The sequence below is a fragment of the Rhinatrema bivittatum genome, chromosome 4 (assembly GCF_901001135.1).
Source record: "Rhinatrema bivittatum chromosome 4, aRhiBiv1.1, whole genome shotgun sequence".
Lineage (NCBI taxonomy): Eukaryota > Metazoa > Chordata > Amphibia > Gymnophiona > Rhinatrematidae > Rhinatrema > Rhinatrema bivittatum.
Genome location: NC_042618.1, coordinates 314214576 through 314231690, shown reverse-complemented (window position 1 = coordinate 314231690; position 17115 = coordinate 314214576). Strand labels below are relative to the sequence as shown.

The window sequence follows — 17115 nt, the reverse complement described above, 5'->3', positions numbered from 1 at the left end:
TGAGTTTTCACCTGAAAACAGGCACCTAACAGTCATGTAATTTAGGTCCCTAAATTTAGGCGCACAGCCTTTTTTTAATGTTTTTTTTCTTAAATATCAGCCTCTGTTTTCCAGAACCAATTGTGCCCTAAGCCAAAATATATATATTTATAAATTATAACTTTCCATCTTGCCACTCTAAATAAGATAAATGTATGCTAGATATATGAAGATCAGTGATTTTAAAACTGTGAAAAACTTGCCTATGGCACAGATTACATTGGTTTTATTCCTGGAGATGTATTTATCTTTTTCTTTCCCTCCTACCGCAGATGTCTAAGTACTGCAAGACAAGTTCACTTCATGATTAAGGACTGGAATGGGAGCCACTTCCTAAGACTCAGCTTTTCACTAGCCACTCCTGCTAGGTTGCCAGAGAGGCACAGAACTACCTTCGTCCTTCTTAGGGTCATGACACATCACCTCCATGATCTGTACAAATTCTTTTTGATTCACATAGATGAGAGACCCAAACCTAGGTCTCATGGCACATAACACACAGTTTGACCTCCAGATATAGAGACTGGTCCTACTATGGGTTAATGTTTATCCCACTAGTTTCCTTTAACTCAGTAATCAGAATGAAACAAACAAAAGAGAGTTCCTGAGTATGTATTTCAGCCAGGCAAATAAAACAAGGAAGAATATCTCAGGAAACTTCACAAAATCATTCCGATTGGATAAATTAAGTCGCAGTTGTGTCTTGCATACTAATAGTGAGATCAAAGGTATAAAGGAGTCACCCAAAAGTCAATAAGAGTTTGGCATCAAACCAGTATGATTCCTCAGGGCTTTATTTCCATCTGGGTCAATGAGCAGGTGTGAACTAATCATTATGTAAGGGTTTACATACACTTAAGTGTACCTTAAAAAGTGTACATCCAGTAACTGGGATGGGCTTAAGAATTTGGTAATCCATAATAGCATTGTTTGAAGGGCCTTTTTTTACCTGCTCCAAATCTTTCTTATAAAGGAAAATGAATAACTAATAGCACTAATTTAAAAAGCATATTCTGTAAGTATGATTCACATACCCTGAATGACAGGATCAGCGTCTCCCTGTTTATTCTGGTAATATTCATTACACAAGGCAGCCAGTGCAGAGACAACAGCCTCCTAAAAGAATGGCAGAACAGAGGAGAATAACTAAACACATACAAAGAAACACAAACACTGCATGTGATGGCATTTACAAATAAAACACCTAGCTAATGCCATCATTTTTTCTATCTGCAGTAAAATTACAGACACTGCACTTCAGGGACAAGGAATCTTTTGTGGATGAAGGTCTGCATGGACAATCACGAGGCCATGAGCCCTAGTTTCCTGGGGTGGGATGCCACAGGGCTGAAAATTTTCATGAGATAGAGGGAGTGGATGTCATCCTCCCCATCCTCCCCCCTCCCCCCAAACATTTCTCCTCTGGTCCATTCTGTTCTCTCCATTACTTGCTCCATTCTCCACTCCAGAAACCAGCTTTTTTTCTGCTGTATTTACTCACTTCCTTACTCTCTCCTCCCCTAATCTCCTTTTCCTAAATTCCTCTTCTCTGTTGATCACCATTTCTTCTTTCCTTCTTTGAACTGAATTCCTTCCCATTTCTTCCATTCTCCCATGCTCTCTGATACATTCCTTCCTCGCTTCACTTTTCTGCCTTTCTGCTGTGCTGTCTCCCCCTTCAATTATCACCTCCTTTTCGCCCCCCCCCCCCCTTTTCTTTATTCTTTTTCTCCACTGCTCAGCCTCTTTTTTCTTTCCTGGATTTCTCCCCTCCCCCCTTCCTTGACTGGCTCTTTGGCACAGACAGCCAATTAGGCTGTGGGAAGAGAGAAATAAGCAGCAGCCATGCACTCTTCCCTCCCATCCCCATTTGCATAAGATATGGAGAGGAGGTAGAGCATACTGATTTTATTTCTGGAAAATTGTAGGCAGCCAATGAGAGCATGACCATCAACTGGCCAGAGAACCACTGTTCTGGGACTGGTTCACCCTATAAGCAAAAAAATAAGCTGCAGTCACTGGAGAGACAAACTAGATAGGATGGTCCTGGACAGGGATGGGGGCAGCTGGCCAGCTTCCCTGCAGGGCTAAGGTTGAGACATGTGGGAAGGGACAGGAATTAAGATTTCCCATCTGCTGACTGAAGACAGATGGGAGAAAGGATCTGAATCTGGAAGACTGGGGACTCTGAGCCTGTAGAAAATCTGCTCTAGGGGATGGTTGTGGGGAAAGGACAAGAAATTTGTCTTAAAGGACATGGAAGCAGCACTGCAGCTGTGTGCTGCTGTAAAGATTTTGGGGGATCCTACTACTGATGCCCAACTCCATATCAGGCTTAACCAACTTTGTACAGTCTCCCCCTTAGTGATGTGCAAGTAGTAAACTTGATAATTAGTACTGGAGTTTTAGCACCAACAGCACAAGAAGATATGTCTCCCATGTTATATGCCTGCCCCTGCCTCATCCAACTGGCTGCAGCCAGAAGAATAGAGCAGAAGGGTGCTGAAGGAGTACCAACATGGATGTCTTGCTGTGTGCTGGATGAAAATGTTATAAGCAGTGATGGCACTTCTTATAACAGGGTGTTTGGAGGTGTGTTGATGATTATAATATATAAACACTATTTGGTAACCGGGATGGTACCTATTAATAGTAAATATATGAAACTACCTCCTACCACTTATTACATTTATTAAACTCAATTTTTTAAGAGAATTTAGCAGATACATCCATCACCTTAAGGTTGTTTTAAGTAGGTTTGTTTTAACATTGTGTATTTGGTTAACCTACTGAGTGGTTTAGTTTCATTTTGGGTATGTTACATGGTATCCACTCCTTTTATCCAGGCCATAGAGGGATGCAGGAGGGAAACAGGACAGAATTTGTATCATTAGTCCCCAATGACTACAGCTACAGGTACTGGTGGGGGGGGGGGGGGAGAGAGAGAGAGAGAGGCAAGAACAGAAGGCAGCGGCTCTTTGTTCTTGGGCCCAGGGCAAATCTATTGAAGGCACATCTGCATCTTTTCTTTTCTTTGACCCCACAGGCCTATCAAGAGGAACAGTGGGCCGAAAACAAAGGTGGCACTAGATTCAATGGAAGTATGTGCGCTAATGCTGCCTCACAAATTTTAGCACTTTAGGCAACGGCCTAACTCGCCTAATGATTAAGCCAGCCCTGGATACCCTGTGACAGCAGACACATTTTGTGAACACGCACTGAGCTGAAGCAAAGTCAAAAGAAAACTTGTTATACTGAAGCTGTTCCTACTAGACATTTATTTATTACTGAGTACAATGCATCTCCATGCAAGTATAGACATCCTTGAGATCTAGGGAACACAGTCTCCTTTGCTTAGAAGAGAATAGCTAATGCCTTCTTTTACATGGGATTTGCATGCACCTGCGCTAATCTTGGTGCAGGATTTTATGCCAAATTTGGAACGATTTTTAAGAGTTAAAACCCCTATTACATATCAAAGTTAACTTACTCCTAAAAATGATGTAAAAATCTGCACTGTTAGCGCCCTTTTATTCGAAGCATTTAGAAGGAGACCGGATTGCTGACAGAATACACCATTACTATATTCATGACAATAGTGTCCCGCTATTCGTAGCGCTTTAAAGACATCTGCATGGTTGCTTATGACCAGACTGACATGCTGTATGGATGCTGTTTTAAATTCGCTTACAAATCTGATGATATGAGATAATTATCATACATATACAAGTGATACTGCAATACAGCCCCTGAGGCAGCCCCAGTGTGGGGGTGAAACTCGGCCTGAGTCGGGCTTTTTATCAGTTGAACGAGTCTCCAGAATAAAGTATCTAAACGGACATTTCTTGGCATCTAATCCATTGTGTTGCGCCATGGCTTTTTTAGATTGCCTACCCTCGTTTTATCAACACATATGTATGCAAAAGGACAGCTTGACATGATTTAGACCAATGGTTCTCAACCTTTTTCCCATCGTGACACACCTGAGCGCACACACGTGTGACACACTGCTCATTACAATTTACGGCGGAAATAAAAAATAACAGTCCAGTATTATTTTTATTATTAAGAATGACACAAGGAAAAGATATATATTCTGTCTGAACAGAAATTGCATAAACAATAAACATCCCACACCAAAACAGCACCGATTTCCAGAACTTAACAGTAACCACCTTACCTAAGAAAAGGCAACACTGAAAATATTACACCAGGCCTTAAGAAACCAATATATCTCCTATTAGGAAAATGGACCATGTCAGGCTGCTATAGAGCCCTACACAGAAACTACACGCCAGCAGAGAACCTCACCTGAATCACATGTGCTGACCCTCACTAACAAAGAATAAAGAGACCAAAACGCATAACTAGAAACATGCAGACAAAAACTGAATTGGAAACTGCAACAAGCCAGAGTCTCTGTATGCAGTGCAACAAAGGGAAAAAAGAAACATCACCCATCCTTATAAAACAAATCATGAAATATAAAATAAGTAGCAGTAAAACCATACTAACAAAAAGAACAGATTATTTCAAAACAGCTGATGAGTGGAATATCCAGTAATTAAAAACTCATATAAAAAATGTCTAGATACCAATAAAATTTCAAAATAGCAGACACAAAGACCCAGTAACGAAAAATAATAAGGATACAAAAAAATGTTTTGCTCTGCATACCTGGGAACGTCTGATATCCAGGTGCCCTGAGATTGTTTTGAATTAGCAGGAGGAGGGGTGGTTTGCTTGGAACTTTCTCTTCTCTCTCTCACACACTGGCTCACATATACACGTGCTTTTTCTCTCTCACTTATATAGGCTCTTAATTACCATTTACATACATGCTGTCTATCTTTTCAGGCTTACACACACAGGCTTTCAATCACACACATACATGCTGTCCTTTTCTCTCACACACAGACTCTCATTCACATGCTTCCAAACATTCTCTCTCTTTCTTTCATTTACACACAGGCTCTCAATCACATACTCACATGCTCCTTCACCTAAACCAGCTCTCAATCACACACATACTCTCTTTCACATGTACAGGTTCTCAGTCATTCACATACATGCTATCTCACTCACACACACACAGGATCTCAAACACACATGCTTGCTCATTCACTCACTCTCTCCCCCTCCCCCAAACTAGTGGCAGCAGCAGCCTCCTCCACTTCTAACCCTAAAGGCAGCAGCAACCTACTTCATTTTCAGACCTTGTGGAGCAAGGAGTCCCATCGGGCGTGGGGATTGACGTTTTTTGTTTTTCTGCGAGCCGCGCTGCTCATTCCTCAGGCCACGCCTCTCTTCTGTTCTTCGGGCCGACACTGCCTGCACTAGCATGGTCTCTTCTTCCCGCACACGCTGATCACCACTTCCTCTTCTGGGGAGCGGGGGGCGGGCAGAAGAGAGCATGCCGGTACTGCTGACTCCAGCTCTCCTGCCGCGTTCCGCGTTCCAAGCCCGGGTGGAGGACCTATCTTGCTCGGGTATGGGGAGCAGCTGGGTCAGCAGGGGACCGGGAAGTGTGGCGACACACCTGCGTGTGCTTGACGACACATTGGTGTGTCACGACACACCAGTTGAGAACCACTGATTTAGACTACCCCTAATGAAGAGAGTTTATTTTTGAAACGCTGTAGTGTCGAGATTTCCATCGAACAGTGAAATTTTTGTCAGACTGTCATTGGCACAGCACATTTATTCCTCTATAATCCTTTATACTTGAATTCTCCAATGTACCAAGAGATTTCAACTGCATTAAGAAACCTTTCAATTTTGAGATATTAAGATACGAATGCCAAAGACAATATTTTTTTTTATCTGCATACTGAAAATTCTTTAAAATAAAAAGTTGTGCCTATAATCAATGATTATACATTAACTTGGATATGAGTCATAAGAAATATTTATGCAGACCAGTATTGTATTTTATGATGCTCATATAAATTATGGCTTTATTATTTTTGGTTTATTGAGCAGCTAAGAAGAATTCTTATTGCTATTTTGTATACTTATTTTGTTCTTGGGTTCCTAAATTCACTAGCCCCAAACTATGCATGCAAACCACATGATGGTCCATGAGGGACATCTTGAAGTTGCAGAGGCAGCAGTATTTCAAGCCACTTGACTTCTTTTCAGCTATGGAGAAGTAAATAAATGAAGAAAAATTAAACTCCCCAATCACAAAAAAATGCCAACCAATGTCGCAATAAGCAGAACTTCTGAGGGGAAGAAAAAAATCACCTCTGAGCTAAGTAACACTTTTTGTGTGGAGAATCAAGTAATAAAGGAATCTTCACATAGCTGGAAGAGACACCAGCAAATAGGTATCTGCATTTCAATGAACAGCACTAGGAACTGGACTGGTGATATTTCATCCTAGTTACAGAGTGTGTGTGATATCTATATATATAATTGATATACAGTAAAGACAAAATAAAGGCAAGTACAATGGTCAGGTTGGTAGAAATACTTAGTTCTAAAAAGTTTCTATGTGCTTAATATCACAAAGTCAAACCATACAGCCCATCAAATCCCACAACATTCTCTTATTTTACATATTTAACCATACCAGAACAAACATTACCTTTATTTTCAATCTTGATGTACTTGTAAAGAGATGTAAACTTCTTAAACTATCATTTATCAGCCAGTGCCAGTCACCTGCCAGGAAAAGAATGAGAAATTACTACTTGCTGATAATTTCCTTTTCTTTAGGACAGTCAGATGAATCCAGAACAAGTGGGTTATGCACCTCTACCAGCAGATGGAGACAGAGCAAACTGACGTCACTGTACATATACCCCTGCAGTGACTTCAGCCTGCCAGTATTGTCTTCAAAAGCAACTGAGAGAAGACTAGCAAAATTCTTGATTAAAAACAAGTAACCATTTCAATACTCAGCCAACAGGCAACACTGAGCTCAGACAAAAATATATAAACATAAGTCTAGAGACTGGATTAACACTTACCAGTAACCCCTGTAACAGTAGTCACACAAGAGGACCATAATGCAATTATTTGGCAGCCACAGGAGGGAAGTTGGATTCATCTGACTCTCCTAAAGAAAAGGAAATTATCAGGTAAGTAATAATTTCTCATTTCTTAGTGTCCAGTCAGATGAATCCAGAACAAATGGGATGTACCCAAGCTACTCCCGAATAGGACGTGGGGCTGCCTGTGGTCCAATCAAAACTACACCCTCCCAGGCCTGCACATTTAGACAATAATACCTGCAGTTGGGAGGACACCTCCATCAGCAAGTGGAGATAAATCAAATAGTCCTGAGGCTGCAGGTTCTACCGAGACAGCAGGAAGTGCTGCAGAGGATACATATGTGCCCTTGCCCATGATACCACTTCCAAGATTACTGCCATTAAGCCAAGTACCTGCAGGTAAGACCATATGGTTGGGCGCAGAGTGCATCAACAGATGGAGCTGCGCCAGCAACTTCTGATTTCGAGCTTCTGGCAGAAAAACCTTGCCCAGCTTCATGTTGAACTGAACCCCGACGTATTCCAACGACTGAGCAAGCTGAAGACTGCTCTTGGTCAGGTTCACTACGCAGCCAAGCTCCCACAACAGGGAAATCATCTGGCGAGTCACCAGGCAGCTCTCTTCCAGCGATTTGGCGCAAATCGGCCAGGTGTACTAGGATTCCATCCTCTCTCAACTCTGTCGCAACTGCTACCATTACCTTAGAAAAGATTCTGAGAGCAGTGGCCAGACCAAAAGGCAGTGCTTGAAACTGAAAGCGGCATCCCAGAATTGCGAAACGCAGGAAGCAATGTTCTAGTTGGATGGGAATGTGACGATATGCCTTGGACAGATCCAGAGAGGTCAGAAATTCCCCTGAATGCATGGCCATTATCACCCAGCGCAATGTTTCCATGCAAAAATGCTTCACTCGCAGATGACTGTTGATGCTTTGAGATCTGGGATGGGATGAAAAGAGCCCTCCTTATGGCACAACAAAATAAATGGAATATTTCATTTTCTTGAGACATGGGCACTGGGACCATAGCCCTCAGACTGAGGAGTCTTGCCAATGTATCCTCCATTGCCTGCTTCTTCTGCGGGAAGTGGCAGGGAGACTCCATGAACACGTCCTGAGGAACACTGAGAAACTCCATCACATGTCCTTCTTGTATCACCTCCAGGACCCACTGATTTGATGTGATTTTGACCCACCTCTGATAAATGAGAGAGAGGGGCATCCCCCTATCTCCTGTTCCTGGGGATGGATTAGCAAATCTTTATTGAGAGGCTCAGGAGGTTCCACTACCCAAGCCTGCGCTTCTTCTGGATTGTCGGGGACAAAAAGAATGAGACCTACCAAAAGGTTGAGTCCTCTGAAAGGTCGTTCCTCTAAAGGGTCAAAAACGCTTGGATCCTCTAGCACAGTGGTTCCCAACCCTGTCCTGGGGACCTGCAGCACTGCTTCCATAACATACACATTTTCTCTCATTCATTGTGGATATCCTGAAAACCCAAATGGCTGGGGGGGGTCCCCAGGAAGGCTTGGGAACCACTCCTCTAGCATGCCCGCTCATGTTAAAGGAGTGCTGTGCCTGCTTCTTATCCTCTAGCAAACAAAGAACCAGAAATTCATCCCATTTACTGGCCATTTCTCCAATTCACTGCCCAAGGAGTTGTTAAAGGGCAGTTTGTGAGATTAGCCTTGGAGGTCGCATCAGCTGACCAATTTCTCAACTATAGCCGATGCCTTGCTGCTACTATCAAAGGCACCACTCTGGCTGAAGTGTGGACCAAATCACAGCCCGCATCTGCCAAGAAGGCAGCTGCTGGTTCCATAACTGCCCAGAATCATCAACCTCCTAAGAGAGAAGCAAACAAGAGCGATCCATCAAGGAACAACTAGAAGCTATCTGCAAGGTCACTGCCACCACTTCAAGTGCTTGCTTAAGGATAGTCTCAATCTTTTTATAATGAGCATCCCTCAAGTTTGCTCCTCCTCCTTCCATGGGAATAGTGGTCCACTTGGAGACTGCACATGCAAGTGCACCTACCTTTGAAAAATATAAGCGCTCTCTTACCAACAGATCCAGAGGGTACAGGCCTTCCAAAACCCGACCCCCTTTGAAATTAGCCTCTAGGGTGCCCCATTCAAGATCAATCAATTCTTGAATGGCCTCCATCATGGGGAAAAAACAAGAGGCTTTATGCAAGGAAACCAAAATGGGGTTTCTCTTTGGCTTAGACACTGAATCTGCCACAGGAACTCCAAGCATTTTCAAAGTCTGGGAAATCAGAGCTGGCAGTTCATCTCTATGAAAGAACCATAACATAGTTCTATAAGGTTCTAATCCAGGGGGAATTTCACCATCCTCTAGAAAGTCAAGATTGGCGTCATCATTCGTGCCATCCGGAACTCTATCTGGATGTCCCGCTGCCACTCTAGGAGTACTCTGGCACTTAAAAGAAGGTCAAGCAAGGATCCTACCTGCACCTATGCTCTGGGAGCAATGGACAGGGCTGAAGACTGCGCCTGAAGAAAGGATTGAAGCCCCTGGAAAAATTCAACCCATGAAAAAGAAGAAGTATCCAAACCAGGAGGTGTCTAATGTGTACTCACTGAGCTACCTTCCCCTACTCAGGAACCAGTTAGGGGAGTTCCAAAATCAGGCGCCCTACCCTGAGTCGTCTTTACCTAGACCGATTTCCATCCGGGAAGAACCAGGCTTAGTGAAATCAGAGGAAGATGATTCTCCCTGAGCCTCCAAACAGCGCTGGTACAAATTAGCAGGCACTTCTGGCTGAGACTCCCAAATATAATAAGCAGTGCAAAGAGAAAGATACTTAGGCACCATTATGACCAACAGTGTGGTAAGTGGTGGCCGGAGGCATCTAGCTGTTTTTATTATATATATATATATATGCTCAACTTAGGCGCACAAAAAACTTAAGTGCACAGTAGTAGTGCACAGAGGAAAGCAAGCGGCCACTACGGCATTACTTAATGTGGACGCTCAGACTACAAGGCCTGACTGCGACAAATAACTGGACGCACAACCTGGGCGCACAGCTAGATGCACACACTAGACTGACGATCCTGTAAAGGACAGCCCTAGAAAACACGCAAAATGCTGTTTTGGCCTACCCTGAGGCGTGAAGCGAAAAGCCTCAGAGTGGGGCCTAGGCTAAGGAGGCTCCTCAACCCGCTAGGCTGCCCACATTCCTTGACCTCCCACTGAGCGGGATAACATCAGTGCGTCGAGCACAGACGCCAGGGGAAGGAGGAAGTCCTTCAAAATAAAAACCTCCTTCTAGGTCTCTGTATAATCCTGTTTTTTTCTTTTGTTTAAACTTGCCGGAGCTCAGACTTACTTGACTGAGTACAGAGATGATCTCTGGCTGCAGAGGGGGGCGGGGGGGGGGGGGGAACATGTGCCGACACTGCCACGCTCGGCTTCCTGCACCCACTGCCTTTCAGCTGCTCAAGCAGCTAAGTCGCTAAGTCCACGCTGGCTGAACCCAGCTAGTGAACCAAGGCACTCGTCTGAGGACCACAGAAATCACCTCAGGAATTCTCAGCTGTGGGAAGGACCTTTTGGTATCACCACAGGAGAGTGAGGCTAGTTTATTTCCTTAATTCTCCTTTTCTTTAAAATGAAGCAGTGGGGAGATGCACATCCACCATCTGCTGGTAATGGAGAATACTGGCGGGGTATATGTACTGTGACGTCAGTATGCTCTGTCTCCATCCGCTGGTAGAGGTGCATAACCCACTTGTTCTGGATTCATCTGAATGGATACTAAGAAAATACAATTTTAACTTTGAATATAACAAAATTCAGTGCAGTTAATATTTAAAGGAATTGTCCAAGTAACTTTCAAGTTACCCAGACAGACATTTTCAAACCCCGCTCCTCTAAACAGATACATTTTACCTGGATAAGTTAGGGGGGGGGGCATTCTAGGGGAAGTTCTAGGTGGGCCGGAAAACTTAGATATTCAAAGTTATCCGGTTTGTACTAAAAGATGGTTCAAAGGTGATCTGGATAAACTTGCCACTGAGTATACAGTATGTAACTCTTAAGTTTATCTGGATAAGTTTCATGGAAAGCTCATGGATGAATATTGACCTTAATATATTTACATCTATGAAGGGGATGAAATTTGAAAATTTTTAAACTTTTTTCCCCTGAGGAAATTTGTGAAACAATCACACAGGGCTCCTTCACCACGAGGCTAACTGCAGCGCAGAAAAAAGAAGACTGAAGGGAGACCCCTGCGGCTCGAGGGATCATGGCATGCTGGGCATGCTCAGTGTGCCAGTCCAAAGTTTCTAGAAACTTTGACAAAGTTTTCCGTGGTAGGGCTCCGTCCAGTGACGTCACCCATATATGAGGACTATCATCCTGCTTGCCCTGGGATAATAATATTTAGTTTATTGAGGTTTTTTACAATTCACTTTTCTATGTACACTTCTAAACAAACTCAAAAGAATTCAACTGCATTGCAGATAAGCAGACAAAATTGCCCATTTAATTCACACTCAGCATCCTCTTCGGTCACCTAATTGAAGAAACTGATCAGATTTGGCTGACACAATCTCCTTCTGGTAAAACCAGGCTGCCTTGGATTTTGCAACCCTTCAGAAAGCAGGATAATAAAAATAGGGGGAACCCAATGCCCCCCCCAGGGTAGCTGTGAATGATAGTTCATAGCGCTATAGCACAATAGAGGCTGACTGATGGAGCTGGAAATCTAAAGCAGCAGGAATAAACTGCTAACCCAAAGAAAAAAATTAATAATGTGCTACAAAAATAATAGAAATAAAACACATACCAATTACTGGATCATTACTGTATGGCAACTTAGAACATGACAGCTTTTCTATCAATGTGCAGACTGTAAATGAAAAGAATGTTTATGTTAATCATTTCATATAATCTCCAAACCTGAAAATTTGTGAATATAAATAGATATTGGTATTGGTACTTTTGTGAATATTTTTGCAAAACATATTATGCTTCCTTAAATTCTATCATTGCGTACACCCTATATATTATTATCTATTTCACTTTATTCAGGAAAAGTTAATGTAAGCTTGTCAATTTATATACACCTATTAAACTTGTAACAGGTACTAAATCAAACAAAATTAAACGTTTGCATTAAGCAGGTGCTTCCTACCTTACTATAGCTACCACTGCGTGAGTCAAGCATCTCGTGTCTCTCAAACAGGAAGAGTGATATAACAAGCGACAGAGGAAATAGCCAGACCCAGCTACTCCAGCAACAGTAAGAATTAAAGTTATTCATTACGCCGCATACTTAATTTTACTGGGCAATGTCATAGCAAATAGTATTAATGTCACAAGGGGGCCATGGGTTTCACTTTCAAAAACAAAGCCATCTGAACCACCCAGACCATTTCAGAACAGTTCTATCCACTTTATGACAACATAAGATGCAATAGTCATGCCAGCTTATCCTGCTCCCAATGGAAAGGAAGAGGTGATGTGGCCATCATGTCAAATTCTACAACTGCTGGCACAAAATGGATTCTCTAAGGAACAGCAGAATGTTCACATCATAGTAAAACTCCTGGAGAACCAATTGGGTCTAAAATTAAGAGGTCAATATTCAATAGGCCAGCGAGCCTACAGAATATTTTTGGCGGAAGTTACCTGGATAAAGTTATTTGGATAACTTTGTCACCCATCAGCTTACTTTCTGATTGCTTCCACTGCTCTCCAAGCCAGGGCTCAGGGCTTGGATTGAATTCCCCTGAGCTCAGCCCTCCGATCGGGCCCACTCCTCCCCTCCACCATGAGGCTGCTAACCCCTCAGACAAGCTAAAGGATTCTGCTTTTAAATCTCTCCTTCTCACACAGGTACCTTCTTTCTGATTGCTTCCACTACTCTCCAAGCCAGGGCTCAGGGCTTGGATTGAGTTCCCCTGCGCTCAGCCCTCCGATCGGGCCCGATCCTCCCCTCCACCACGAGGCTGCTAACCCCTCCCCCAGCTGGAACATGTCAGACAAGCTAAAGGATTCTGCTTTTAAATCTCTCCTTCTCACACAGGCGTCGTGCGACCAAGGAGCTTGCCCCTTGGTGTGCCCCCACCGGACACTAGTGAACTACAGACTGACTGGAGTACCCTCAGTCCGTTGCACCCGACCTTTCTGTAATCGTTCCGGCTTTTACTGAATCATTGATAACCTTTTGTGACTGTCTACTACTGCTCCATTGTGAAATCAGCTAGCGATCTATTACTCCATTACCCATCTATTACTGCTATATACTGCACTGTGCTGAAACTGTTACTGCTATATGCTACTGCTGTTACTGCTATATATTGCACTGTGCTGATTCCGTTAGTTACACCTTTGCCAACCTCCCCCTCGTCCCCCCTCCCCACTAATCCCCACACTCCCCTTAATCCCCTCCTCAGCCTCCATCTTTAAACTGCCATGCCCCCCTCTTCTATGCTCCATCTCTTCCTCATTTCCAATCCCCCTTATACATCACCCCTCGCTCAGAACACCTTCTCTCCATCATGCGAACCCGCAAGCCTAGCGCAAATCCCTACTCCCCATCCTTATCTCCCCATTAACTCAACTCCTTGGCCTCACCACATTATCCCTCATTCTCTTTAATGCTTACTCCCTCTCTAAAAAAAAAACCCCACATCCTTGACGACCTCATTCTAGACTGCAAACCAGAAATTTGTGCAGTCATGGAAACCTGGCTCAAAGATTCTGACACTTATCTTAAACCAATTACCCACACATTCCTATGACATTTTCTCCATTCTCAGACCGAAAATAAGAGGAGGCAGCATCCTCCTAGCCGCCAAAGAAACCCTCAAACTCAGGCCCTTGAACATCAGCCCCCACCCAAACTTGAAATTGGCCTAATTAGATCCATAGATCTCCAAATCTGCCTAGTCTACCCCCCCCCCCCCCCCCCCCAGGGATTTTGGAACACAATCCCTCCCCCTTCATTGAATTCATATCCAACATCATCAACTACAATAAACCAGCCATACTACTAGGAGACTTCAATATTCATGTAGATTCCATACCCCTTTCACCATCATGTGAAACCATTCCTTGCTGCCCTACAGGCCCTAGGCTTCACCCAAATCATATCCACCCCCACACAAAGCGGGGCACATCCTAGACCTCATTTTCATCAACTCTTGCATCCACACAGCATCTCCCGCCTCTTGCACCCCTGTCCCTTGATCTGACCACTCACTTATTAAGACTCACCCTACCATAAGTGCCACCACCACTTGTAATCCTCCCCAAAACAACTCCTTCTCCTTCCGTAAACCCTGTTCATCCGAAGAAATTATCACCGCACTCTCCGAATCCCTAAGCAAACTAGACTGCTCCTCACCCGAAGCTGCACTCAGCTCCTGGGATAACCTCACCCTCGACATAGCCAACAACTTATGACCTCTCATCACCCGCAAGCAACACACTACACCCACAAGCAACACGCTACACCCCCACACAACAAACCATGGTACACCACAGGACTGCACCATATGAAAAATAACCTTCGACTTAGAGAGCCTGGCGTAAAGACCCAACCCAACAACACTCCACCGTCTACAAATCATTCTTACACACATACCGCCTTACCAAACGTGACTACTACGCTGCCAAAATACATCAATATATTTATAACCCCAAAGCCCTCTTCTCTTATGTCACCGCCCCTCTCATCGCCAACGAAGAAGCCAGCACAAAATGTGAAGAACTCGCTCACTTCTTCCATAACAAAATAACAAACATACTCCTCAGGTTCTCTCCCTCTCCCACAACCACTCCTATGCCCAGCAACCACCACACCTCCCCCAACAACTCTCTCAACACCATCGACCTCACCTCCTCCAAAGAAATTGAGTCCATTCTCAAACAAATCAAGCCCGCATCCCACCCATCTGATACCATCCCCACCAAAACCCTCCTATCCATCCCCAACATCATTGCCAAACCCCTAGCAGATATCATTAACAGCTCCCTATCCGCTGGCTCAGTTCCCAATTCCCTAAAACACGCAGTTGTCAAACCCCTGATCAAAAAACCATCTCTTGACCCTAAAGACCCGGCCAACTACAGTCCCATCTCAAATCTCCCCCTCATCACCAAAATCATGGAAAAGGTGATGAACACCCAGCTTATGGACTATCTTGAAGACAACAACATTCTTCACTCCTCACAATTTGGCTTCCCTAAGAACCTGAGCACAGAAACCCTTCTACTATCCCTCACCGATGCCCTCCTCACTGGCCTTGACCACGGTCATAGCTTTCTCATTGCCTTCCTTGACATCTCTGCAGCCTTTGATATGATTAGCCACAACCTCCTCATTTCCTGCTTGGCTGACATCGGTATCTCTGGCATAGCCCTACTTTGGTTCAAATCCTACCTGGCTAACAGACATTTCGCTGTTAAACTTGGCAACTCAGAATCCTCACACTTCGCCCTCACCCAAGGAGTGCCCAAGGCTCCTCCCTATCATCCACCCTTTTCAACATCTACCTCCTGCCCCTCTGCCATCATCTATCTGACCTTGGCCTCAATTTCTACATCTATGCAGATGATGTACAAATCATCATCCCTATCCGTGAATCATTATCTATAACACTAATTTTCTGGGAGAAATGCCTTGTATCCATAAACTCACTACTCACCTCCCTGCAACTTGCCCTCAATTCCTCAAAAACTGAGCTTCTCCTCATCCACAACCACCAAACTCTTAAGCTCTCTCCTCCCAACAACCCTACAGCCACCTCCCTTCACTTCACAGCCTCCTGTACGAAACCTTGGCTTTCTAAACTGATCCACATCTAAACCTAAAATAACACATTAACTCCATCCTAAAACAAGGCTTTTACAAGCTCAGTGTTATAAAAAAAGCTCAAGCCACTCCTCCACACACACGATCTCAGAACCGTCATCCAATCCACCCTTTCATCCAAGCTGGATTACTGCAATTCCTTGTACCTTGGCCTTCCCTACTCCACCATCAAACCCCTCCAAATACTACAGAATGCTACTACAAGAACATAAGAACATAAGAAAATGCCATACTGGGTCAGACCAAGGGTCCATCAAGCCCAGCATCCTGTTTCCAACAGTGGCCAATCCAGGCCATAAGAACCTGGCAAGTACAAGGATAATCATGAACGCACATAACCCCCATCCTCAAAGACCTCCACTGGCTCCCCATCCCATCAAGCATTCTATTCAAAACTCTCACTATCATACACAAATCCATCCACATAAATAATTCCTCTTGGCTCAGCGAACCGCTCCGATCCACACAATCCACCCGCCCCACTAGATCAAATCTCAAAGGCACCCTACAAGTCCCACCCCTCAAGAAGGCCCGACTCACAGCAACAAGGGACCGTGCTCTCTCAATTGCTGGCCCAACTCACTGGAATGCCCTACCCACGAACCTCCGCCTGGAGCCTTGCCATACTAAATTCAGGAAAATGCTAAAGACTTGGCTCTTCCACCAGGCATTTCCAGACTAATTCCACATACCTCTTTCACCCTCTTCTCCTACTTCTCTGTTATCTTTGACTCGCTCCAAGTAATTTGCATCATGTAAATATGTAACCTTTCAAGTTATTGTTACTTCTCTAGTTCAATTTTCAGGCTCCCCCTAGAGCCTCCTGCCCTCGAGTTTCTACTGTTCTCCCTCTCCCATCCCTGTTCATTGTATTTTCCACCTACTATTGAGATGTAAACCGATATGATGTGATTCTAATGTCGGTATAGAAAAGCTGTCAAATAAATAAATAAATACTTGATAGTTGGAAAAATATGCATCTAGCTGTCCAGCAATGCACCAAACCAACCCATGTGAAAATAAAAATGTTGTGGCAGTAAATGTGAGGACTTGTTGGGCAGTTCTTGTCTACTACAAGTAGGAGGCCTCAGACTGCTTGCTTAGTCCTCCCAGCACTATGGCCTGCTGCCTAGACCAGGGATGAACAAAATATGGTCTGTGGGCCAAAACCAGTCCACTGTACCTGTTAATCTATCTTACTCAACTTTCAAAATGAAGTAATGAAAT

At 43.9% G+C, this 17115-nt stretch overlaps 1 protein-coding gene across 3 annotated transcripts in view; it reads right to left on the bottom strand.

Moving 5' to 3' along the window:
• TBCD (tubulin folding cofactor D) overlaps positions 1 to 17115 on the bottom strand; it is a 974871-nt gene that overhangs the window by 349592 nt on the left and 608164 nt on the right. For all 3 annotated transcript variants that reach the window (XM_029600281.1, XM_029600283.1, XM_029600282.1), the window contains exons 25-27: positions 11854 to 11916; positions 6629 to 6705; positions 1074 to 1155 (exon numbers count right to left, since the gene is read on the bottom strand). In XM_029600281.1, coding sequence (XP_029456141.1) covers positions 1074 to 1155; positions 6629 to 6705; positions 11854 to 11916 — 222 coding nt within the window. The remainder of the gene's footprint in view (positions 1 to 1073; positions 1156 to 6628; positions 6706 to 11853; positions 11917 to 17115) is intronic.